Source organism: Oncorhynchus masou, chromosome 26 (assembly GCF_036934945.1).
Source record: "Oncorhynchus masou masou isolate Uvic2021 chromosome 26, UVic_Omas_1.1, whole genome shotgun sequence".
NCBI lineage: Eukaryota > Metazoa > Chordata > Actinopteri > Salmoniformes > Salmonidae > Oncorhynchus > Oncorhynchus masou.
The window spans coordinates 11,645,265-11,670,261 of NC_088237.1; the positions used below are offsets into that span (position 1 = coordinate 11,645,265).

General features: G+C 44.6%; 1 protein-coding gene across 1 annotated transcript; it reads left to right on the top strand.

Moving 5' to 3' along the window:
- Positions 1-568: 568 nt before the first annotated feature.
- slc13a4 (solute carrier family 13 member 4) lies at positions 569-24,881 on the top strand. Its single transcript, XM_064938418.1, has 15 exons — positions 569-1,223; positions 4,638-4,766; positions 7,687-7,823; positions 7,939-8,120; positions 8,221-8,275; positions 8,397-8,430; positions 8,528-8,623; positions 13,160-13,344; positions 20,635-20,754; positions 20,885-20,986; positions 21,121-21,222; positions 21,393-21,627; positions 22,528-22,689; positions 23,053-23,190; positions 23,826-24,881. Exons 1-15 carry the CDS (start codon positions 1,101-1,103, stop codon positions 23,961-23,963), a joined length of 1,938 nt encoding a protein of 645 aa, XP_064794490.1. The 5' UTR covers positions 569-1,100; the 3' UTR covers positions 23,964-24,881.
- The last annotated feature ends 116 nt before the right edge of the window (positions 24,882-24,997 follow it).

A 24,997-nucleotide genomic window follows, 5' to 3' on the forward strand; every position in this document is an offset into this window, starting at 1 on the left:
AGACTGTACATGTGGGTAGGGATAAAAGTGACTAGGCAATCAGGACAGATAATAAACAGAGTATCAGCAGTGAATGGGAACGTGTGTTTATGTGTTAGCGTTGGTGGCGTCAATATGCATGTGTGTGTGTGTGTGTGTGTGTGTGTTTTGTGTGTATGAGCGTGTGTAGTGTGTGTGCGTGTGCGTGCGTTGGAATGTCAATGTAGTATGTGTGAGTGTGTGGGTAGAGACTAGTGAGTGTGCATAGAGCCAGGGCAAGAGAGTCCGTGCAAAACAACCAAGATAAATGAATAATAAAGGGAGTCAGTGTAAATTGTCCGTGTAGCAAATGTTAGGGTTACCAATGGTACATGACTGTAATATTATTACACATTGGACACACTAAAACATCATCAGACCTACCTCTCTTCTCCACACCATGCTGCAAACTCATGACAAGTCATTACTAAAAGCTGATTGGCTTAGAGACCAGTGAGGCGGGGTGAAGGATGAGGTTGAGGAAATTAGCATACTGGAGGGTCATAAATGTGACAAGTTATAAAAAGTCTTGGTGCTGAGAACCTCTTTATATAGACATTTGTTTTGCACTCACAGTAGCCGCCTGGTCTATCTCAAACATCAGCATTTTACATTTTATTTAGCCTTTATTTGAGCAGGGAGTACCACTGAGATCAAGGTCTCTTTTGCTCGGGGGCTCTGCATAAGATACCTTATCTGGTATTCAGATAAGAATAGGTGGACAGTATTGAAAAATAAGTCAGGAACCTATTTGTTGCACTTTTGGATCTCCTAGCTGAACTCAGAGGTGGGGGTTGCCTGCAGGTCAAGTACTGAGGTGAGGTTGTACAAAGAGCAGTTATTTCAGACGGAGGACTGTGCCCTGCAGACTGCAGTACATCGCCACCAGAACCAAACAAGCAGAACCTGCGAGGACCAACCAACTGCAAATAGAAACTCCAGTTTTCACTCCAGAAGGAGACATTTAAAGGGATTTTTCTTTAACTTTCATTAAGACTTCATGTCACGCCAAAAAAAACGTTAAAAGGGACAAACAAGCCAGCTTCTCTGCGCTGATACCGAACCCAGGCGAGCAGTCCCCGATGAGGCTGGAGGCCGCGGCAAGGATGGACCTTATCAAGAAGCTATGGAGAGCACGCAAGCTGATCCTGGTGGTGCTGATCCCACTGTCGCTGCTGCCGTTGCCCCTCATCCACCCCACCAGCGTGAGTACCCGACTCCATCACATCATATCGCTAGCATGACGAATATTGCGCATGGGTAGGCTATTGGCATTGTTCTTCCGAGTTAGCGTACAGTACATGAAGCAAAATAAAATTGGGGGTGAGAACAGCTGTAAGTGTCTTTATGATTATAATTTGCCATAATACATGCCCACAGTGCAAATATTTCGATTTACCTCATATTCTATTAATGCTTTGCTGATGGAGACTTGTTTTACGCATTATTTATGCAATCGGCGTCTGTGCGTAAAGTGCACCATTCCGTGTGTTTACACTTCACAGTAGGGTGCATTGTTGTACAGCGGTTGGCACCACAGGCGGCAGGGAGAAGGGGAATCTGTGCCAAGCTATTAGGTTATATAACTCAGCTCAGCTATGTGGGGACGGGTCTGGTCGTTCTGTTTGCCTAGAACCACCTGCGGTTCCAGAATGCCCTCTCACCAATTACAGAATTTATCAAGTTCAGAGAGGGACAGAACAATGGAGCATGTGGCCAGCTGCAGCTACAGAACCCCTCATGCTCTGTTTTCCTGTGTCAGCCTGAGAGAATTGTACTAATGTGCCTTTCTGAGTTCAAACCCAGGTTTTTTTGACACCGGGACTGTGTTAGCCCACTGAACTAAAGCCTAGTCTTCAGGGCCCTTATTCATTACGATCTAAATCACTAAACTGATCCTGGATCAGCACTCCTAGTCTGAGACGCTTTATGAGTACTGGCCCCTGGTCTCAGGCAAGGTTAGGTATCCTCCTTATCTCTGACAGTAGGATGAACTCAGCTCCTTGGGGTTTGAGTCAGGAGAAAATAATGTCTGTCTAATGAGCAGATTAACTGACCGAACTGTGTTCAGAGATTATCAGTAGAGATCATCATATGAAGGAATGCAAAACAGTGTTTCTTTTTAATCATCGTTGTCTCTCCAGAGGAAGATAAGGGTTGAATTGAAGTAATGAGTGAATCCATTCTTTCTGTAGTCATCTGGAAAAAAAATCTCACCGTCAACACTGATGAACGGTTATCCAGATTAATCATCTTTATAAAAGCATTTGGCCTTGATGAAGAGATAACATGAATGCCTGAAAAGCCATCTCCTTTCGTTGATCTCGTCACTCACTTAAGGGTCATGTTGAGTCATGGTCTGAAAGGTGAAGTGACAATGCAACCTCCAGATGTAGACAGAAAATGTCTGCTGAGTCACCTTTGACCTCTTGAGAAGTGCTTGCTCATTGCAGTGAAATATCACACAGTCCATCCATACACATGCCAGATTGGAGAAACAAATTGAGCAATTGACCATTTAGAAACATATTTCCCTACTGTCGGTAAATACGAGATACCCCATGATCGCCTCAATAACCCAGTTCTCTGATGAAACTGGAAAATGGATGAGATTTTGAGTGAGTTTATTGATTCATTGAAAGTCCATTCATTGCATGGCAGTTCTCTACTGTGTGACAACCTCTGATCAATGATCTCTTGATTGTCTCTGTCCCCCGTCTCCTGAATGACCAAGATCAGACTTCACATCCCGTATCTGACAAACACTAACTAATGGGAGATAGTCAGGATCACCTCAGTTTCCTGGGGCAAAACCTGGGGACGCTTTCCCTGTGGCCAGAGTACATTATTACTGGACATGCCCAGTAGATCACAGAAAGGGGGTGTTGTGTTCCCACCTGGGGTGGTGTGGTCAAGACTGGGCATGTCCAGTAGGGCGCATGTGGAGAACATGCCCAGGCAGGTGCTAGTGGCCAGGGTTGGTGGCTGCTGCCTCAAAGGCATCATAGAGGGGCCAAATTGTCTCTGTGTGATACACAGCAATATTCAACATTGTTTTCAATGAGCGGTTACACTACCAGTGTGTGTATGTGTGTGTGTGTGCATTGCTGGACAGTCCGATGGCGTGTGTGTGTATGTATAGCTGATATATTTCCAGGCCCCTTCACCTCGCTGGCTAGACATCCTGTACTCGACCGGGAGTTGCACGGTTACGCTAGTCAGACAAGTGCCTGACACATCACCTGTATGCCACATATTATGGAAAGGGAGATTTCTAAGGCTTCCTCACTTCCGCATGATAAGTTATCGCTTGTTTACTGTACAATGGGACCACCACTGGTTTACTGTACAATGGGACCACCACTGGTTTACTGTACAATGGGACCACCACTGGTTTACTGTACAATGGGACCACCACTGGTTTACTGTACAATGGGACCACCACTGGTTTACTGTACAATGGGACCACCACTGGTTTACTGTACAATGGGACCACCGCTTGTTTACTGTACAATGGGACCACCACTGGTTTACTGTACAATGGGACCACCACTGTACAATGGGACCACCGCTACTGTACAATGGGACCACCACTGGTTTACTGTACAATGGGACCACCGCTTGTTTACTGTACAATGGGACCACCACTGGTTTACTGTACAATGGGACCACCACTACTGTACAATGGGACCACCGCTTGTTTACTGTACAATGGGACCACCACTGGTTTACTGTACAATGGGACCACCACTGGTTTACTGGTCCAATGGGACCACCACTGGTTTACTGTACAATGGGACCACCACTAGTTTACTGTACAATGGGACCACCACTGGTTTACTGTACAATGGGACCACCACTGTCTATGGTAACCAAGGATCATTCAGTGTGAGGATCATTCAATGTGGTCAAAGACATTCATCTATTTTTGATGAAAAGCCGCCTCTAGTTTCCAGAAAGCAAAAATGTTAAACAGGTACGTTTGAATGAAGGACATAACAAATCCCATTTTGATTAGACTGTTAGATTGGAATTTAGATGGGCTCTTTCACAAACTGAGCACATTCTCCATTGTTTCCATGGCAAATAAATGGTGCTGAAAGGTGAATAAGGAACACGGAGGTTTGGTCTCACGGTAACTTAGGAACTTGATAGATGCACACACACACACGCTACTATTTGAATGTTTTTAAATGTGTGTAAATTGTAAAGTCTTTTGTCTGTGATGTATTTTGCGTTATGTGTCGGACCCCAGTAAGACTAGCTGTCGCCATTGGTGTCGGGTAATGGGGATCCTAGTCAATCAAATCAAATCAAAATCACTTTCCTTCAGGCAACAGTATTATTGCACTCCGATAAACTCAGACAAATGAACCCTGACAATATGTGGGACCAGCAATGAGTTTGTTTGACCAGCATTTCACATCAAGTTTAACATTGACATATATTAAATAATTGACCATGCTTTTATGATAAGAAACGTTAGGATACAATACAGGCATAAATGTATGAGGTATGGCCCTTGGCAAACTGCATTGTTGCATAAAAGCCCAATCCCTTGTCTCTTCCCTATGTCTCACCCCCTGTGTCTCTGTCCCCGGTGTCTCTGTCCCATGTAGGAGGCCTGCTGTGCGTACGTGTTGATAGTGACAGCGGTGTACTGGGTGTCAGAGGCTGTACCCCTGGGAGCTGCTGCCCTCGTACCAGCCTTCCTATACCCGCTGTTCGGAGTGCTCAAGTCCAGCGAGGTCAGTAAACTATCACTCACTCTAATCTCTCTTTTTCTCAATCTCTGCTAAAGGCACTGAGGACCAGGAGCGCGCACACACACATACACTAAAGAAAAAAAACATAAACAGAACATGCAACCATTTAAAATATTTTACTGAGTTACAGTTCATATAAGGAAGTCAGTCATTCGAAATATATTCATTAGGCCCTAATCGATGGATTTCACATGACTTGGTCACAGATACCTTAAAAAAAAGTAGGGGCGTGGATCAGAAAACCAGTCAGTATCTGGTGTGTCCATCATTTGCCTCACGCAGCATGACACATCTCCTTTGCATAGTTGATCAGGCTGTTGATTGTGGCCTATGGAATGTTGTCCCACTCCTCTTCAATGGCTGTGTGAAGTTGCTGGATATTGGCGGGAACTAGATCACTGTCATACACGTCGATCCAGAGCATCCCAAACATGCTCAATGGGTGACATGTCTGGTGAGTTTGCAGGCCATGGAAGAACTGGGACATTTTCAGCTTCCAGGAATTATGCACAGATCCTTGCAACATGGGGCTGTGCATTATCATGCTGAAACACAAGTTGATGGCGGTGGATGAATGGCACGACAATGGGCCTCAGGATCCCATCAGAATATCCCTCTGCATTCAAATTGCCATCGATAAAATGCAGTTGTGTTCATTGCCTTAGCATATGCCTGCCCATACCATATCCTCAACGCCACGATGGTGCACTTTGTTGACATCAGCAATCTGCTCGCCCACACAACATCATACACATGGTCTGTGTTTGTGAGGCCGCTTGCACGTACTGACAAATTCTCTCGGTTTATGGTAGAGGAAATTAACATGAAATTATCTGGCAACAGCTCTGGTGGACATTCCTGCAGTGAGCACGACAATTGCACGCTACCTCAAAACTTGAGACATCTGTGGCATTGTTCTGTGTGACAAAACTGCAGAGCTTATAGTGGCCTTTTATTGTCCCCAGCACAAAGTGCACCTGTGTAATGATCATGCTGTTTAATCAGCTTCTTAATATGTAACACCAGTCAGGTAGATTGATTATCTTGGTAAAGGAGAAATGTACACTAACAGGGATGTAAACAAATTTTTGCACAACATTTTAGAGAAATAAGCATTTTGTCCATATGGAACATTTCTGGGATCTTTTATTTCAGCCCATGAAACATGGGACCAATACTTTACATCTAGCATTTGTTTTATTTTTGTTCAGTGTACAAACACACAAATGTACATTCAAACCCAAAATATGTATTTTCTAATAAATATTTTTCAACTGTAAATACGGTAATCTGAGCACCTGACTCCCACCAAGACCGAATGAACTTGTATGTATTTAACTAGGCAATTCAGTTATGAACAAATTCTTATTTACAATGACGGCCTACCAAAGGCAAAAGGCCTCCTACAGGGATGGGATTAGAAATTTCAATTAATTAAATGAAAATCTAGGACAAACACACACAGCTACATGTGTGGACCAGATGGATGTGAAGCGTATGGATGGATGCTTTCTGGGAAGAACCTGAGAAGTTCTGTCCCATTGCTTTGTAATGCCTCTGTGATGACTGAAAGGGAAGTAGGTTGACCCAATCCCATTCTGAGGAAACAGACAAAAAAACTCAGCATTGTTGTTGACGCTAAATGTAGCCTCATGTGTGAACTAACAACCACAGACGATGTACTTGTACAGCACCTTCTAAGGTGTTTCTAAAGGCTTTGTGAAGTCTTAAAAGTTATCCTTCATTCATTATCCTTAATCTGACCTTTCACCTATACTCTAAATTCACCATCCTCCTCTCTTGTTATGTGAAGAGACGTTCATGATGTCACAGACCCATGTAAACATGTGAGTGACTCACTCGTTCTGATAACCTGACATCATCAGATCTTCAGTTATCACGAGGTGTCTGTATGTTAACGTCTAATATAATACAGGAAGCATGGTCGTCAGAACCTCTCCGTTCGTCTCCAGTGAAACACTTATCACTGAGATGATGGCCTCATGTACTGATCAGAGTAACCCATTAACCCCTGCTGGACAGGAAATGGTCTGTCATTAAACCAACCCCAAGTGGTCCCAATGACCACCATTAATGGTTCCCTCTCCTCACTATGTCAGTGTTACATAAAAAAGAACCACTGAGTTGCTCATGTGATCTGATCGCATGGACAAAACCTGCCAAAGAAGGCTATTAGTGTTATTATAAGCTCTTGTAATCGTGTTTGGTAAATATCCACGTTTTTCTGCAACTCTTTGCTCTGATGACTAGACTTGTGTACTGTACTTCATGCAGCTCTCTCACACCTCACCTTGCCTTGCCAATGGGATTGCTTTACCTCAGTTTTAACCTGGCACAAACAAGAAGGTGTTACGTGGAAAACCTTCCCCCTGCTCACTCTCGTGCCGTGCTATGATTTTTGGGTCACATTTTTGGTTCGTATTCCTCCAATTGCAAATGTTTGGAAAGGAGCAAAGCTCAGACGTGTTGATCCAACTGATCCATCTCAGCCCATCCTGGAGTACAGTATGTTCTTCTCAGAACTCAACCGGTTCTGATTAAAAATGAGAACTAGTCAGAGACTGGAGAGAAGTCAGGATGGTTAGGAATATCTAGTCTAGTTCCAATAACCACAAAAGGTCAGTTCTCTGTAGTTAGAGGTCATGACCTGTGGTGGTATACAACAATATACTGACTAGTGACCATGTCATAAACTGCTCAGATTAACAACGACTGCAAATACAGGATTTTTTTTGACAAACATGAACATAGAAGAGGTCAAAGTAAAAAAATGTTTTTTTTAAATGAATCCAGGTGTGTGTTCGTGTGAGCCACATGTAAGGGTTGAGTGTATATGTACGTATAGAGTGCTATAAATACTGTGTGGTTGTCTTTGGTACAGGTAGCTGCAGAGTACTGTAAGGACACCACTCTGCTGCTGATGGGGGTGATCTGTCTGGCGGCCTCCATAGAGAAATGGAATCTCCACAAACGCATCGCTTTACGCATGGTCATGATTGCCGGAGCCAAGCCTGGCATGTAAGTACACAGCTACCATGACACACACACACATGTGCGTGCACACACAAAAAGCATATATAAATCAATTACACACACACCCTCAACTTCTCCTCTCTCCTGTGTGTATTCTCAGGTTGGTGCTGGGTTTTATGTGCTGTACGGTCTTCCTGTCCATGTGGCTCAGTAACACCTCCACTACTGCCATGGTGATGCCCATCGCTGAGGCCGTCCTGCAGCAGCTCATCAGCACCGGCGTGGCCGACACCCAGGAAGACTCCGAAACCGTCGAGGCCACCGAGGACGACTGTCTCGGCGGTATGGCTGCCCTTTCACTGCCTGCAGTAAACATCTCAGTGACATGATAAATTGTACATCACTATAAATCGCTAAATGGTTTTATTTTGCTCCTTTGCAGACAAGGAAGAGAATCTAGAAAAGAACCAACTAGAGCGTCTGTATCGCAGAGACAGGTAAGACCTGGGGAGCTTTTGAGACAGTCACTGAAGAATCACATACAATACAGTCTTGCAGTCCACATCATGAAAACAACTCCAGTGTTGTGCTTTTGAACGTGTTGCGTTTTATCCACAGCTGCGTGAAGCAGGAGCTCTGCACTCTGACTGAGGTGAGAACATAAACCTTTGAAAATCTGTGTAAAAGTATCTGTTGTTCCATTCTCTTACTTCAACGTTAATTCTCCATTGTGTGTTTTGTTCTCTCAGTTGCCGACTGTGGAGACTAACGGGACTGGTAGGAAGGCCAGTAAGACCAGTCTGGGCCAATTGTCCCTAAAGCAGACCAACGGACAACTGCCATCGGTCAGTAGACACACTCACTACACTCAGAGGCATAACCAGGGTTTGAGTTTTAGTGAAGCTCGGAAAGGCAGGTCTTAGTGGTTAGAGCGTTGTGCCAGTAACTGAACGGTTGCTAGATTAAACCCCCGAGCTGACAAGGTAAAAATCTGTCGTTCTGCCCCTGAACAAGGCAGTTAACCCACTGTTCCTAGGCCATAAGAATTTGTTCTTAACTGACTTGCCGAGTTAAATAAAGGTCAAATAAAATTAATTAAAATGAATACCCCCTCCCAATATATAAAAAAAAGTTGAAGCTAATTTATTGCTATTTGGAAAACTGCAAAAACAAGCAAAATTGACCCCAGACATTATCACCTTGGCTGCTGTAGGTTAATTCACCTCAATCAATCTACAAACACATCTGTAATGTTATACCCCTGAAAGGAAAGAAATGATCAACAGCCACATCACTGGCTGTTTTAGTAGCCTACTCTCTGTGAAGCAACGTTTTTATGAGAACTTTGTATCCTTGGGACGTCCCTACCCCATTGAGTTGACATTTAAAATGGTTAAGGTTAGGGTTAGGTAGGGGTTTTGGTTAAGGTTATGATTGAGGGTTAGGTTTAGGGTATGGACATACCAAGGATCCCAATAAGCAATGGTTCCTTAATACTAGCCAAAGCTCTTCAATGCAATAGAAATCTCTGCTGGCATATCTACATCACATGAGGCTGGTGGCACCTTAATTGGGGAGGACGGGCTCGTGGTAATGGCTGGAGCAGACTTAGTGTAATGTTATCAAAAAAAACAACTCCACTATCACATGGTTTCCATGTGTTTGATTCCATTCCATTTGCTCTGTTCCAGCCATCATTATGAGCCGTCCTCCCCTCAGCACTCTCCAATGATCTACATTCACTGCTCAAAAAATAAAGGGAACACTAAAATAACACATCCTAGATCTGAATGAATGAAATATTCTTAGTAAATACTTTTTTCTTTACATAGTTGAATGTGCTGACAACAATATCACAAAAATTATCAATGGAAATCAAATTTATCAACCCATGGAAGTCTGGATTTGGAGTCACACTCAAAATTAAATTGGAAAACCACACTACTGCTGATCCAACTTTGATGTAATGTCCTTAAAACAAGTCAAAATGAGGCTCAGTAGTGTGTGTGACCTACACATGCCTGTATGACCTCACTATAACGCCTGGGTATGCTCCCGATTCGGATGTTCTCCTGAGGGAATTCCTTCCAGACCTGGACTAAAGCATACGCCAACTCCTGGACAGTCTGTGGTGCAATGTGGCGTTGGTGGATGGAGCGAGACACGATGTCCCAGATGTGCTCAATTGGATTCAGGTCTGGGGAACGGGCGGGCCAGTCCATAGCATCAATGCCTTCCTCTTGCAGGAACTGCTGACACACTCCAGCCACATGAGGTCTAGCATTGTCTTGCATTAGGAGGAACCCAGGGCCAACCGCACCAGCATATGGTCTCATAAGGGGTCTGAGGATCTCATCTCGGTACCTAATGGCAGTCAGGCTACCTCTGGCGAGCACGTGGAGGGCTGTGCGGCCCCCCAATGAAATGCCACCCCACACCATGGCTGACCCACATCCTCCTCATGCTGGAGGATGTTGCAGGTAGCAGAACGTTCTCCACGGCGTCTCCAGACTCTGTCATGTGTTCAGTGTGAACCTGCTTTCATCTGTGAAGAGCACAGGGTGCCAGTGGCAAATTTGCCAATCTTGGTGTTCTCTGGCAAATGCCAAACGTCCTGCATGGTGTCGGGCCGTCGGGCCCTCACACCACCCTCATGGAGTCTGTTTCTGACCGTTTGAGCAGACACATGCACATTTGTGGCCTGCTGGAGGTAATTTTGCAGTGGCAGTGCTCCTCCTGCTCCTCCTTGCACAAAGGCAGAGATAGCGGTCCTGCTGCTGGGTTGTTGCCCTCCTACGGCCTCCTCCACGTCTCCTGATGTACTGGCCTGTCTCCTGGTAGCGCCTCCATGCTCTGGACACTACGCTGACAGACACAGCAAACCTTCTTGCCACAGCTCGCATTGATGTGCCATCCTGGATGAGCTGCACTACCTGAGCCACTTGTGTGGGTTGTACATTCCATCTCATGCTACCACTTGAGTGAAAGCACCGCCAGCATTCAAAAGTGACCAAAACATAAGCCAGGAAGCATAGGAACTGAGAAGTGGTCTTTGGTCACCACCTGCAGAACCACTCCTTTATTGGGGGTGTCTTGCTAATTGCCTATAATTTCCACCTGTTGTCTATTCCATTTGCACAACAGCATGTGACATTTATTATCAATCAGTGTTGCTTCCTAAGTGAACATTTTGATTTCACACAAGTGTGATTGACTTGGAGTTACATTGTGTTGTTTAAGTGTTCCCTTTATTTTTTTGAGCAGTGGAGCTATACATATCTATACGTGACTACCAGTTGTGCACTCATTCTCAGAAAGTTTCTTTTTGTTTCTTTTGGGGATGCCTGTAGACACGGCAGGAGTCGCAGGACAATTTTAAAATTACCTTTTGACCGGCATCTCGCAAACACACTATCAGCAGCGTCTACAGTTTTGCCAACTTCTCTAGTAAGTTAACTTCGAGCTGGGGTAGTGCGTTTCACGTCTCAGGCCCTCAGTCTGTGCCGCGAGAGGGCAGAGTTAGCCGTTTGAGAGAGTGGTCAATGTGCTGCTAAAAAATACAAATCCAGGAAGCAAATCCAGAGGACGCATGCGACCATAACTAACAAACCACTGCTCATGATTCCACTCATTCGCAAAGAAGCAGGCTCAAAGAAAACTCGGTCAGATCAAGGATATAAGCGTTCTGAGCTTTGACCAACGCTGGGAGCAATATTTAGATTTTGACCCATCATTTATTTTCTTTATTGTGTACAAAATACAAATGTATATACATGTACAGTGGGGAGAACAAGTATTTGATAACCTGCAAAATCGGCAGTGTATCCTACTTACAAAGCATGTAGAGGTCTGTAATTTTGATCATGGGTAAACTTCAACTGTGAGACGGAATCTAAAACAAAAATCCAGAAATCCACATTGTATGATTTTAAGTAATTAATTTGCATTTTATTGCATGACATGAGTATTTGATACATCAGAAAAGCAGAACTTAATATTTGGTACAGAAACCTTTGTTTGCAATTACAGAGATCATACCTTTCCTGTAGTTCTTGACCAGGTTTGCACACACTGCAGCAAGGATTTTGGCCCACTCCTCCATACAGACCTTCTCCAGATCCTTCAGGTTTCGGGGCTGTTGCTGGGCAATACAGACTTTCAGCTCCCTCCAAAGATTTTCTATTGGGTTCAGGTCTGGAGACTGGCTAAGCCACTCCAGGACCTTGAGATGCATCTTATGGAGGCACTCCTTAGTTGCCCTGGCTGTGTGTTTTGGCTCTTTGTCATGCTGGAAGACCCAGCCACGACCCATCTTCAATCTTGTTGGCCAAGATCTCGCGACACATGGCCCCATCCATCCTCCCCTCAATACGGTGCACTCGTCCTGTCCCCTTTGCAGAAAAGCATCCCCAAAGAATGATGTTTCCACCTCCATGCTTCACTGTTGGGATGGTGTTCTTGGGGTTGTACTCATCCTTCTTTTTCCTCCAAACACAGCGAGTGGAGTTTGGACCAAAAAGCTCTATTTTTATCTCATCAGACCACATGACCTTCTCCCATTCTTCCTCTGGATCATCCAGATGGTCATTGGCAAACTTCAGACGGGCCTGGACATGCTCTGGCTTGAGCAGGGGGACATTGCGTGCACTGCAGGATTTTAATCCATGACGGCGTAGTGTGTTACTAATGGTTTTCTTTGAGACTGTGGTCCCAGCTCTCTTCAGGTCATTGACCAGGTCCTGCCATGTAGTTCTGGGCTGATCCCTCACCTTCCTCATGATCATTGATGCCCCACAAGGTGAGATCTTGCATGGAGCCCCAAACCAAGGGTGATTGACCGTCATCTTGAACTTCTTCCATGTTCTAATAATTGCGTAAACAGTTGTTGTCAAGCTGCTTGCCTATTGTCCTGTAGCCCATCCCAGCCTTGTGCAGGTCTACAATTTTATCCCTGATGTCCTTACACAGCTCTCTGGTCTTGGCCATTGTGGAGAGGTTGGAGTCTGTTTGATTGAGTGTGTGGACAGGTGTATTTTATACAGGTAACGAGTGTAGAACAGGAGGGCTTCTTAAAGAAAAACTAACAGGTCTGTGAGAGCCGGAATTCTTACTGGTTGGTAGGTGATCAAATACTTATGTCATGCAATAAAATGCAAATTAATTACTTAAAATAATACAATGCGATTTTCTGGATTTTTGTTTTAGATTCCGTATCTCACAGTTGAAGTGTACCTATGATAAAAATTACAGACCTCGACATGCTTTGTTAGTAGGAAAACCGGCAAAATCGGCAGTGTATCAAATACTTGTTCTCTCCACTGCACATGTTTTCCTCCCCCACAAACAGTGACTCACTATACTTGCTCCTCTCTCCGTTCCAGACAGCGATCAGCATCCCAGAGCCTAAGAAGGAGAAGGAGAGCAAGAACTCTCGCTACCCCACCAAGAGAGATCATATGATCTGTAAATGTCTCTCTCTCAGCATCACGTACGCAGCCACCATTGGAGGCCTCATCACCATCACTGGCACCTCCACCAACCTTATCTTCGCCGAACAGTTCAACAAGTAAGCTACATTACCATACACTGCATTGAATGCCGTTCAATAGGTACAATAACTGGTAAATACCCCATGGCCTATCAATACACTATCAGACAAATATCCCATGTGTAACAGTATTTCCAAACTGGGCTCGAACCAGAGACCCTCTGAACATATCAAAAACAGGCACTCACGAAGCATCGTCACCTATCGCGCCACAAAAGCCATGGCCCTTGCAGAGCAAGGGGGAAAAAACTTTCAAAGTCTCCAAGCATATGACGTCACCAATTGAAACGCTACCAGTGTGCACCGTTAACTAGCTAGCTAGCTCACACTGGTCACACATAGTCTATTAATAACAAATCAAATCGATTTATTTTGCCCTTCGTACATCAGCTGATATCTCAAAGTGCTGTACAGAAACCCAGCCTAAAACCCCAAACAGCAAGCAATGCAGGTGCAGAAGCACGGTGGCTAGGAAAAACTCCCTAGAAAGGCCAAAACCTAGGAACAAACCTAGAGAGGAACCAGGCTATGAGGGGTGGCCAGTCCTCTTCTGGCTGTGCCGGGTGGAGATTATAACGGAACATGGCCAAGATGTTCAAATGTTCATAGATGACCAGCATGGTCAAATAGTAAGGACTGTGAACAGGTCAGGGTTCCATAGCCGCAGGCAGACAGTTGAAACTGTAGCAGCAGCACGGCCAGGTGGACTGGGGACACCAAGGACTCATCATGCCAGGTAGTCCTGTTGCATGGTCCTAGGGCTCAGGTCCTCCGTGAGAGAGAGAGAGAGAGAGAGAGAGAGAGAGAGAGAGAAGAGAAAGAAAGAAAGAAAGCAATGTTAAGTAAATTGAAAAAAGCTGTCCTGGAAAGAAAGTCTTGATATGTTCATCAAAAGAGAGATCAGGGTCCAGAGTAACGCCGAGGTCCTTCACAGTTTTATTTGAGGCGACTGTACAAAAACAATAGTGGTCCTAAAACAGAACCTTGCGGAACACCGAAATTTACAGTTGATTTGTCAGTGGACAAACTATTCACAGAGACAAACTGATATCTTTCCGACAGATAAGATCTAAACCAGGCCAGAACTTGTCCGTGTAGAGCAATTTGGGTTCCCATTCTCTCCAAAAGAATGTGGTGATCTATGGTATCAAAAGCAGCACTAAGGTCTAGGAGCATGAGGACAGATGGAGAGCCTGGGTCTGACGCCATTAAAAAGTCATTTACCACCTTCACAAGTGCAGTCTCAGTGCTATGATGGGGTCTAAAACCAGACTGAAGCATTTCATATACATTGTTTGTCTTCAGGAAGGCAGTGAGTTGCAGTGCAACAGCTTTTTCTAAAAATTTTGAGAGGAATGGGAGATTCGATATAGGCCGATGGTTTTTTATATTTTCTGGGTCAAGGTTTGGCTTTTTCAAGAGAGGCTTCATTACTGCCACGTTTAGTGAGTTTGGTACACATCCAGTGGATGAAGGGCCGTTTATTATGTTCAACATAGGAGGGCCAAGCTCTTTCAGTCGTTTAGTTGGAATAGGGTCCAGTATGCAGCTTGAAGGTTTAGAGGCCATGATTATTTTCATCATTGTGTCAAGAGATATAGTACTAAAACACTTGAGTGTCTCCCTTGATCCTAGGTCCTGGCAGAGTTGTGCAGACTCAGGACAACTGAGCTTTGGAGGAATACGCAGATTTAAAGAGGAGTCCGTAATTTGCTTTCTAATGATCATGATCTTTTCTTCAAAGATGTTCATGAATTTATTACTGCTGAAGTGAAAGCCATCCTCTCTTGGGGAATGCTGCTTTTTAGTTAGCTTTACGACAGTATCAAAAATAAATTTAGGATTGTTCTTATTTTCCTCAATTAAGTTGGAAAAATAGGATGATTGAGCAGCAGTGAGGGCTCTTCGATACTGCACGGTACTGTCTTTCTAAGCTAGTCGATAGACTTTCAGTTCGGTGTGGCGCCATTTCCGTTCCAAATTTCTGGAAGCTTGCTTCAGAGCTCGGGTATTTTCTGTATACCAGGGAGCTAGTTTCTTATGATAAATGTTTTTAGTTTTTAGGGGTGCAACTGCATCCAGGGTATTGCGTAAGGTTAAATTGAGTTCCTCAGTTAGGTGGTTAACTGACTTTTGTCCTCTGACGTCCTTGGGTAGGCAGAGGGAGTCTGGAAGGGCATCAAGGAATCTTTGTGTTGTCTGGGAATTTATAGCACGACTTTTGATGCTCCTTGGTTGGGGTCTGAGTAGATTATTTGTTGCGTTTGCAAACATAATAGAATGGTGGTCCGATAGTCCAGGATTATGAGGAAAAACATTAAGATCCACAACATTTATTCCATGGGACAAAACTACGTCCAGAGTATGACTGTGGCAGTGAGTAGGTCCGGAGACGCTGGACAAAACCTACTGAGTCGATGATGGCTCCGAAAGCCTTTTGGAGTGGATCTGTGGACTTTTCCATGTGAATATTAAAGTCACCAAAAATTGGAATATTATCTGCTATGACTACAAGGTCCGATAGGAATTCAGGGAACTCAGTGAGGAACGCTGTATATGGCCCAGGAGGCCTGTAAACAGTAGCTATAAAAAGTGATTGAGTAGGCTGCATAGATTTCATGACTAGAAGCTCAAAAGACGAAAACGTCTGGGTTTTTTTTTGTAAATTGAAATTTACTATCGGAAATGTTAGCAACACCTCCGCCTTTGCGGGATGCACAGGGGATATGGTCACTAGTGTAACCAGGAGGTGAGGCCTCATTTAACACAGTAAATTAATCAGGTTTAAGCCATGTTTCAGTCAGGCCAATCCCATCAAGATTATGATCAGTGATTAGTTCATTGACTATAACTGCCTTTGACGTGAGGGATCTAACATTAAGTAGCCCTATTTTGAGATGTGAGGTATCACGGTCTCTTTCAATAATGTCAGGAATGGAGGAGGTCTTTATTCTAGTGAGATTGCTAAGGCGAACACCGCCATGTTTAGTTTTGCCCAACTTAGTTCGAGGCACAGACACGGTCTCAATGTGGATAGCTGAGCTGACTACACTGACTGTGCTAGTGGCAGACTCCACTAAGCTGGCAGGCTGGCTAACAGCCTGCTGCCTGGCCTGCACCCTATTTCATTATGGAGCTAGGGGAGTTAGAGCCCTGTCTATGTTCGTAGATAAGATGAGAGCACCCCTCCAGCTAGGATGGAGTCCGTCACTGCTCAACAGGCCAGGGTTGGTCCTGTTTGTGGGTGAGTCCCAGAAAGAGTGGCAATTATCTTCAAATGATATCTTATGGGAGGGGCAGAAAACAGTTTACAACCAGCGATTGAGTTGTGAGACTGCTGTAGAGCTCATCACTCCCCCGAACTGGGAGGGGGCCAGAGACAATTACTCAATGCTGACACATCCTTCTAGCTGATTTACACGCTGAAGCTATGTTGCAGTACCACACATTGCTCACTACTAGATACAATACCTGACTAATACCCCATGCACTGTCAATATCTTCCAAATAACAATCTGTTATTTCTGTCTCAGTGAAATGTAAATGGATATATAAAGATAGTTGAATAGATGAATTATACTCACAAGTTTAGGTCTTGTGAGTGGAAACGTGAACATTGTGAGAACTTTGTGCAACTTCCGGCATATGTTTACAGTGAACACTGAGGCTGTACCCTTAGCGATTTAGACAGTAGCCAATAGGATATTGTGGCTATTTGAGCATAATGTAGGCCTTACCAACAAAACCAATGGAGCAAATCCCATAACATTTTCACATGGAAATAACTTTTGATTTTGATATAGCCTACAGTAACCTATATGTGGTGTTTAATGCTGGCATACATTGCATGTAACTTTTAAAAACTTTTTTTTACATTATGAAGGGCTTGACATTAATTCATGATTTTTTCTTGGTCTGTAACACCATGGGCCAAATAGCTGACTGTAAATTGCATTGTATTGTGTGATATGATGCAAGAAACCACTTTACAAAATAAAATGTATTATTATTACCAGATAATTAGACAATGTCGGCTACCCATCTGCCTATTGGCTTATTTGCATATTCAAGCCTGTCTCAAAATGAAACACTGCCCCTTTAATTAAGATAAAAGCTTTTCATGGCAATGGCTTTTTAAAAACCGCTTGAAATGTAACTTACACATTTTGTGCTGTTGTTGGAAGCAGTAACTCTCTGATCTGAAGACCGCTGGTGGGCTACACCCGCCGGGCTCTGATCTGAGGACCGCTGGTGGGCTACACCCGCCGGGCTCTGATCTGAAGACCGCTGGTGGGCTACACCCGCCAGGCTCTGATCTGAGGACCGCTGGTGGGCTACACCCGCCGGGCTCTGATCTGAGGACCGCTGGTGGGCTACACCCGCCGGGCTCTGATCTGAGGACCGCTGGTGGGCTACACCCGCCGGGCTCTGATCTGAGGACCGCGGGTGGGCTACACCCGCCGGGCTCTGATCTGAGGACCGCTGGTGGGCTACACCCGCCGGGCTCTGATCTGAGGACCGCTGGTGGGCTACACCCGCCGGGCTCTAATCTGAGGACCGCTGGTGGGCTACACCCGCCGGGCTCTGATCTGAGGACCGCTGGTGGGCTACACCCGCCGGGCTCTGATCTGAGGACCGCTGGTGGGCTACACCCACCGGGCTCTGATCTGAGGACCGCTGGTGGGCTACACCCGCCGGGCTCTGATCTGAAGACCGCTGGTGGGCTACACCCGCCAATAGAATTCTACTCCGTTTCGCTCTGGCTCTGCCTACAACAAAATCACACACTCAATCTTGCAAAGTTAGATTTGGTTTGGTTTGTTGCATTGAAATGGGCCTAATTATAATGTTGATTCGGTCATAGAAAAAAACGTTGATCTATATAGCTCAAACTAATCATGCAAATTCAGCGAATTTCAAGTGTCCCTACTCCGCATGGCATTTCTTATGTGCTGCAGGCCTGGAGGAAGTGCGCGGCACCAGCGCAGTTTAGAGGGAACATAGAATTAAACATGACATGTTTAACTCAGTGACAGAGGGTGTCAGGGTCCATAGGAAACAAAAGGACAAAGAGGCCTGGGATTGATGGATTGAAGGATTGGTGTAAACCCTCTCAACAATCCAACAAAGCTGATTTCCTGGGCACTTTAATAAACCAGCTCGGCTAAGCCAGGGAAAACGGACTCTTTTCATGTAAAAGTAACTTGGACTGTAAATATCAGACTTCCTTCTCTCCCAGTCTATCCCCCTCCTTTCCTCCCTTCCCAGTGCAAGTAAAATGTGAGACCCTGTTTAACAACTCCTTCGCGTGTAGCCCAGTCAAACTGGGGCCCAGATTGGTAAAGGACAGCTCTGTGAGTCAGGGGGTTTGCTGGTGATCCCCCAAAAGATGATTTATTGTCTTGAGTAGCTATAACAGGTCCACACTGGTGAAACCTAACCCTGTAGGCATTTGTATCCTGCTATAGCGGGAACAGAGACTTCCAACAGAGCAATGTTCACAACAACACCAGACCAGACCCATCCTCTTCAACACCGGTATGCAGATTTTGTCAAAGCAGTCAATCGTCTGCAAAATTATTTAGTATTATTAGTATTACATTATATTGATAGTCAAATGTGGTAATACAAATAACTAATGATACTCAATATATTCTGCCTTGCACCTAATATGCAATGAGACCAGACTCCAAAAGATTCCCTTAACATCAATAGTCATTAATTCAGGATTTTGGGATACTTCAGGATTTTGGGATACTTCAGGATTTTGGCAATTAACCCCTTTATCAACCTCCCCAGAGTCCGATGTACTCATGAATAGCATTTTTATATCTGCACACAGAGACATAAAATTGATATATTGTACAAGTCCATCTGACTGTGTGTGTGTAAACAGGACCCTGGCCGGTACTTCCACATGGAAAGAGGAATGAAACCCCTCAATAACCCTTGACCGCAGACAGTGTGTGTGTGTGTGTGTGTGTGTGTGTGTGTGTGTGTGTGTGTGGGGGGGGGGGGGGGGGCAAGATATCGAACAGCAGAGCAAGTATACGAAGAAGAAGCAGTGAGTCAGCTTGTCTTTCAGCAAACAGAGATATTACCATATCTCTGCCCAGTATTGACAACTACTAGATATCCTTCCACATAGGCCAGAGGCAGAAAATAGACCTGAACGTATTCATTGTGTGGTCAATTTTTTATTTTATTTTTTTATTTCACCTTTATTTAACCAGGAAGGCTATTTGAGAAGAAGTTCTCATTTGCAACTGCGACCTGGCCAAGCATAGCAGTGTGAACAGACAACAACACAAAGTTACACATGGAGTAAACAATAAACAAGTCAATAAAACAGTAGGAAAAAAAAGAGTCTATATACATTGTGTGCAAAAGGCATGAGGAGGTAGGCGAATAATTACAATTTAGCAGATTAACACTGGAGTGATAAATTATCAAATGGTCATGTGCAGGAAAAGATACTGGTGTGCAAAAGAGCATAAAAGTAAATAAATAAAAACAGTATGGGGATGAGGTAGGTAAATTGGGTGGGCTATTTACCGATGGACTATGTACAGCTGCAGCGATCGGTTAGTTGCTCAGATAGCAGATGTTTAAAGTTGGTGAGGGAGATAAAAGTCTCCAACTTCAGCGATTTTTGCAATTCGTTCAATGACCTGCAGTTGTCCTGTTTTGATCATGATCAAAAGAAAAGGGTTGATGGTTCGTTTCTGCTGGTTCAAAGGTTGTAGTAGTGGCCCCTCCTTGAGTCTGTAATGACTTGTGATACTGAGGGTATCCCTAGTGGGTCTTCAAACCCAGAACTACAATCTCCCGTAATTCCATCAGATGCTCCATTGGGTTCTGGGGGAGATGTATGAGATAAGATACTAACGAGACTAGTGAAGTCTCCACCCCTCTAAAAGGAAACTCTAAACCAAAGCCCCTCCACTTCCAAAAACATATTCTGCTTCAAATCTGTGCTTCAAATCTAAGCCCACATTTTAAGCATAACCTTCACCCAACCCTGAAACATCTAAATAACCAGTGTCAGAAAACACCGGAGCAACTGTTTCTCTTTTGTTGTCGCATCCATTTGGTCTGTCCATGAGAGATTACCCTGCAACTAGCAGTCCATCACCATAGACATGACACCAAAAAGGTCAGATTCTGAACCTCTTGGCTAGATTGCTGGTGTTATACTATGAGGATAATACCCTTACCGATTGTGAGGTGCATTTGGTTTAACGTTAACCGTGCTCTCTATCTCCTCCCATCACTAACTATTCCCTCTCTCTCTCTCCCCCCTTGCAGTCGCTACCCGGATGCGAAGGTGATCAACTTTGGGACCTGGTTCATCTTCAGTTTCCCCATCGCAATCATCATGCTGCTGCTGACCTGGGTCTGGCTGCACTTCCTCTTCCTCGGCTGCAAGTAAGCACCTCGCATGCATGCATGCGAAATGGCGGAAGACACGCACACAGGAACACGCACGCACACACACACACACACGTTGTGCAGGTATCTCAGTGATATTCACCTTACCGTGTTGTTGTGTGTCCAGTTTCAGGGAGACATGCTCGTTGAGTAAAAAGCGTAAGACGAGGAGAGAGATGCTGTCAGAGAGGAAGATCCACGACGAGTACATAAAGCTCGGGCCCATCAGGTGATCTTTAGACTCTTTTTCCAGTTATAGCTGGGACAAGAGACAAGCTGTACAGCCATATTTGAGGACTAATTGACTAAAAGCTGAAGGAAAACAATAACACTGACCTATGCGTTGCCTCTCCTGTGCTGTAGCTATCCAGAGGTGGTGACAGGAGTGTTCTTCATCCTGATGACTCTGCTGTGGTTCACCAGAGAACCAGGCTTCGTACCCGGGTGGACGTCACTGTTCGAGAAGTGCGTAGCCACCCTTTTGTAGTGTACTATCAAAGGGGGGAAAATGGCGCACTATTAACGGAATAGGGTACCATTCCAAATGCAGTCTCTCTCATTGAGACTAACCTCGAATAAGGAAGGTTAGATTTTTTAAAAACAGCCTTGTTAAATGTAGTGTTCTGTTTCCACAGGAAAGGCTACAGGACCGACGCCACCGTCTCTGTACTGCTGGGCTTCCTGCTCTTCCTCATCCCGGCCCGCCGGCCCTTCTCTCGGGCCCCCAGAACCACAGCAGGGGACGGCTCCACAGAAAGAGACCCAGACCCCCTGGCCCCCATGATCACCTGGAAGGACTTCCAGAATCTCATGCCCTGGGAGATCGTCATCCTTGTGGGAGGGGGCTACGCCTTGGCTGCTGGCTGCAAGGTACCAGGTTATACAGTATACTGTACAAACAACATGTAGCTACTCACCACAGGGCGGATAGCTTAGGATGACAACCATCTCAAATGGGCTAGTTCATGCTGCAAGGTAATATACAGGAGCTTTAATATGGATACTAGGCTATATACACTATACCAGGGCTTCTTCAACGAGAGTTCGGAACCCAAAGTGGGCCCTGGGCATGTGAGAGGTGGGTCGCAAGTTATGAGAGTACATCTATAAATCACACACTATTTCATCCTAATTTGGGTCAATAGAGGACAATTTGGGTCACGGGAGGACGGTCAATGTCTCATTTGGGTCCCGATTTGAAAAGGTTTTACAACCAAATCTCTATGTAAATGGGATGTTATAGAAGGTTCCAGACACTTTTTTTGGTTATTTCACATTTTTGAGAAACTTACCCCAAACAGCAAATCACTTCCTAATTATTGTTGTGTAGTATGGGAGCCTTGAAAAAACATAAACAAAGGCTCCAAAAACACCCAAATATATCCTTTTAGAAACGACAAAGTTCTCAGTATAGTGACGCAGGTCTTTCGATGTTGTACACATTAAACGTTTTATTTTATTTTTATTTAACTAGGCAAGTCAGTTAAGAACAAATTCTTATTTAGAGTGGCGGCCTAGGAACAATGGGTTAACTGCCTTGTTCAGGGGCAGAACAACAGATTTTTACCTTGTCAGCTCGGGGATTCGATCTTGCAACCTTTCGGTTACTGACCCAATGCTCTAACCACTAGGCTACCTGCCGCCCCATTGCGGGTTACAGTATATACTGTATACACGTTACTGTGTGAGCTATGAAGTTGCGTCACAATCTATATTACAGACATTCAGCATGGTGTGTGTCTGATCATGTGGTGTGTGTGTCATTGTCAGGTGTCAGGGCTGAGTGTGTGGATTGGCAGACAACTGGAGCCGATGAGTGGTCTCCCCCCGTGGATGGTCACGCTGCTGGCCTGCCTGCTCGTCTCTGCGGTTACAGAGTTTGCCAGCAACCCTGCTACTCTCACCGTGTTCCTACCTATCCTCTCTGCTCTGGTAAGAATAACAGTCATTGTCTGTCAGTCTTCTCTACCTTTCCTCCCGATCGTCTCTGGTAAGAAGCACACTCTGCTCTAGAGAGAACCACAGTCATGGTCTATTCTCTCTTCCCTTACTATCCCCTCTATCGCTGAGAGCCCGTGAAGAAAAACCTAAACCCCATCCATCAATTTCTCAGCTCGATTCCGAGTGTCCTCAAATAGCCTACACACTTCTACTCTCTTCTCTCAACATCAACACAACCATCTGCTCGCCTCCTCTCTCTGTGCCACTGTCAATGTTATTGAAAACACTCCGAGACACCCTGTTCCTTTGCCTGACACTCAGTTATGTGACCTCTCTCCTCTCGCTCCCTCTCAGTCCGAGACCCTGAAGATCAACCCTCTCCACACACTCATTCCCGCCACCATGTGTGTGTCATTTGGGGTCATGCTGCCCGTCGGGAACCCCCCCAACGCCATAGTGTTCAGTTACGGACACGTGCAGATCAGGGACATGGTGAGACACAAACACATAAGCACCAACCCCACTGGGACGGGACTGCACAGTGCCAAGCAGAATCAAAGGCCGTTGTTGCAATAACACGCAATTCTGCACGTTTTTATGTAACACTCCTATTATACAAGATTATAAAACAGATTTATTTAATAGTCATAATACCTTTTAATGACCAGCAATCAGTCACTATAACTAGAGCCCTGTGTTCTGCGCAATCATGTGACATGCCTGGATCTGAACCTTTTCATTTACAGCTTTTTCATCAAACTGTCCGCGTTTTCCTTTTTCCATCAGATGGTCCAGCACCATCCTCAGACAATTTCTTTCATTTTTGGTGTAATTCTCATATCTGGATAAATGCAAGTTTTGTCGTCACATGCTCAAGTACATTGAAATGCTTCATTTTCAAGCTCCACCCAACAGTGCCGTAATCAACATCAAAATAGTATACATAATAAAAATATATAGAGTAAAGAAGACATGAGAAATAAGAGGACTTGCTAAGTCACATAATTGCACAAAAACACAGGGCCTTAAATAGAACACAGAGGCTCAGGCACAAACTGTAGCTCTTCAATGATAAGTGAGAGAACAAGTACATCTTTCTTACCCAGTGTTGTTGTTGTCTGTCTCAGGTGAAGGCAGGCTTTGGGGTGAATCTGATTGGTGTTCTAGTGGTGATGCTGGCCATAACGACCTGGGGTGTGCCCCTCTTCAACCTGACTGAGTTCCCAGACTGGGCCATCGACAGGAACGTCACTGGCAGCTTATAACCACGCGGGGGTGCAGACAGTCGCACAGAGAGAGAGAGAGAGGAAGAATGCAGAAGACGTCTCTAAACAGACACACTCGTCGTCTCTTTTACTGTAAATGCCAAATTGAAAGGGACTGAGGCTTATACCTTCAGCCGGGCTGGTAACGTCTGAGAATCGTGCAGGTTGGGGAAGACTGGGTGGAAGAAGCACCACAAAGGAGGAGTCACAGGGGCTGCGTTTTCATAGGCAGCCCAATTCAGATTTTTTTTTTTTTTTTTTTACCACTAATTGGTATTTTGACCAATCAAGATCAGATATTTTGCCAATAATTGCACAAAATATCTGAATTGGGTTGCCTGTGTAAACACAGCCAAAAGTAGCATGGAATAGACTCCGACTCTAGTCAATGGATCATATTGCCTTTTACTCCATATTACTGTATGTTGCTGTAAGTGTTACGTTTTATAGCGGTTCTAATCTCTCCAACACATAGCCCACCAAAAGAAAAACCATTGATTCACACGTGATGAGACACAGCATTACTGCATGTCATATAATATTCCTATAGGTTCCGCTATCACAATAACCACAAAAACAGCATTCTATGCCTATGACACCGCTAACTCAGAGTATACTCTATATTTACAGTAGTATACAATCTTCACGGTGTTACATCCTGGATCCCTACTGTTAGTGTGCTGAAACACCCTATATAGTACACTACTATTGAACAGAGCCATGGAGAATAAGGTATCAAGGCAGACAAAAGAAACCAGAGAGAAAACTGCAGAGTAAAGTGCCTCTCCAATCAATAGCCAAATCATGAGCTGTCTGTCGCTATGACGACAGGGCAAAGTGTACATAATTGTAGACCATATGACTTGTATAAAATGCTTTATATTTTGTTGTTGTTGAACCAATTGAAATGTAACCGTGTGCCTTTCTTTTGTACTTTATTCACTGTCGCCATGAGAACGTAGGTGCGTTAAGCAATCTATATCCCACATCTCGGTCTAGAACTTATCCAAAGTTGCAGAAGTTCATACGTTGTG

Coding starts and splice junctions, on each gene's coding strand:
- slc13a4 (XM_064938418.1), top strand. CDS start 1,101: ATGAGGCTGGAGGCCGCGGCAAGGATGGACCTTATCAAGAAGCTATGG. Junction 13,345..20,634: donor TTCGCCGAACAGTTCAACAA/GTAAGCTACATT, acceptor CCCCCCTTGCAG/TCGCTACCCGGATGCGAAGG. Junction 22,690..23,052: donor TACCTATCCTCTCTGCTCTG/GTAAGAATAACA, acceptor GCTCCCTCTCAG/TCCGAGACCCTGAAGATCAA.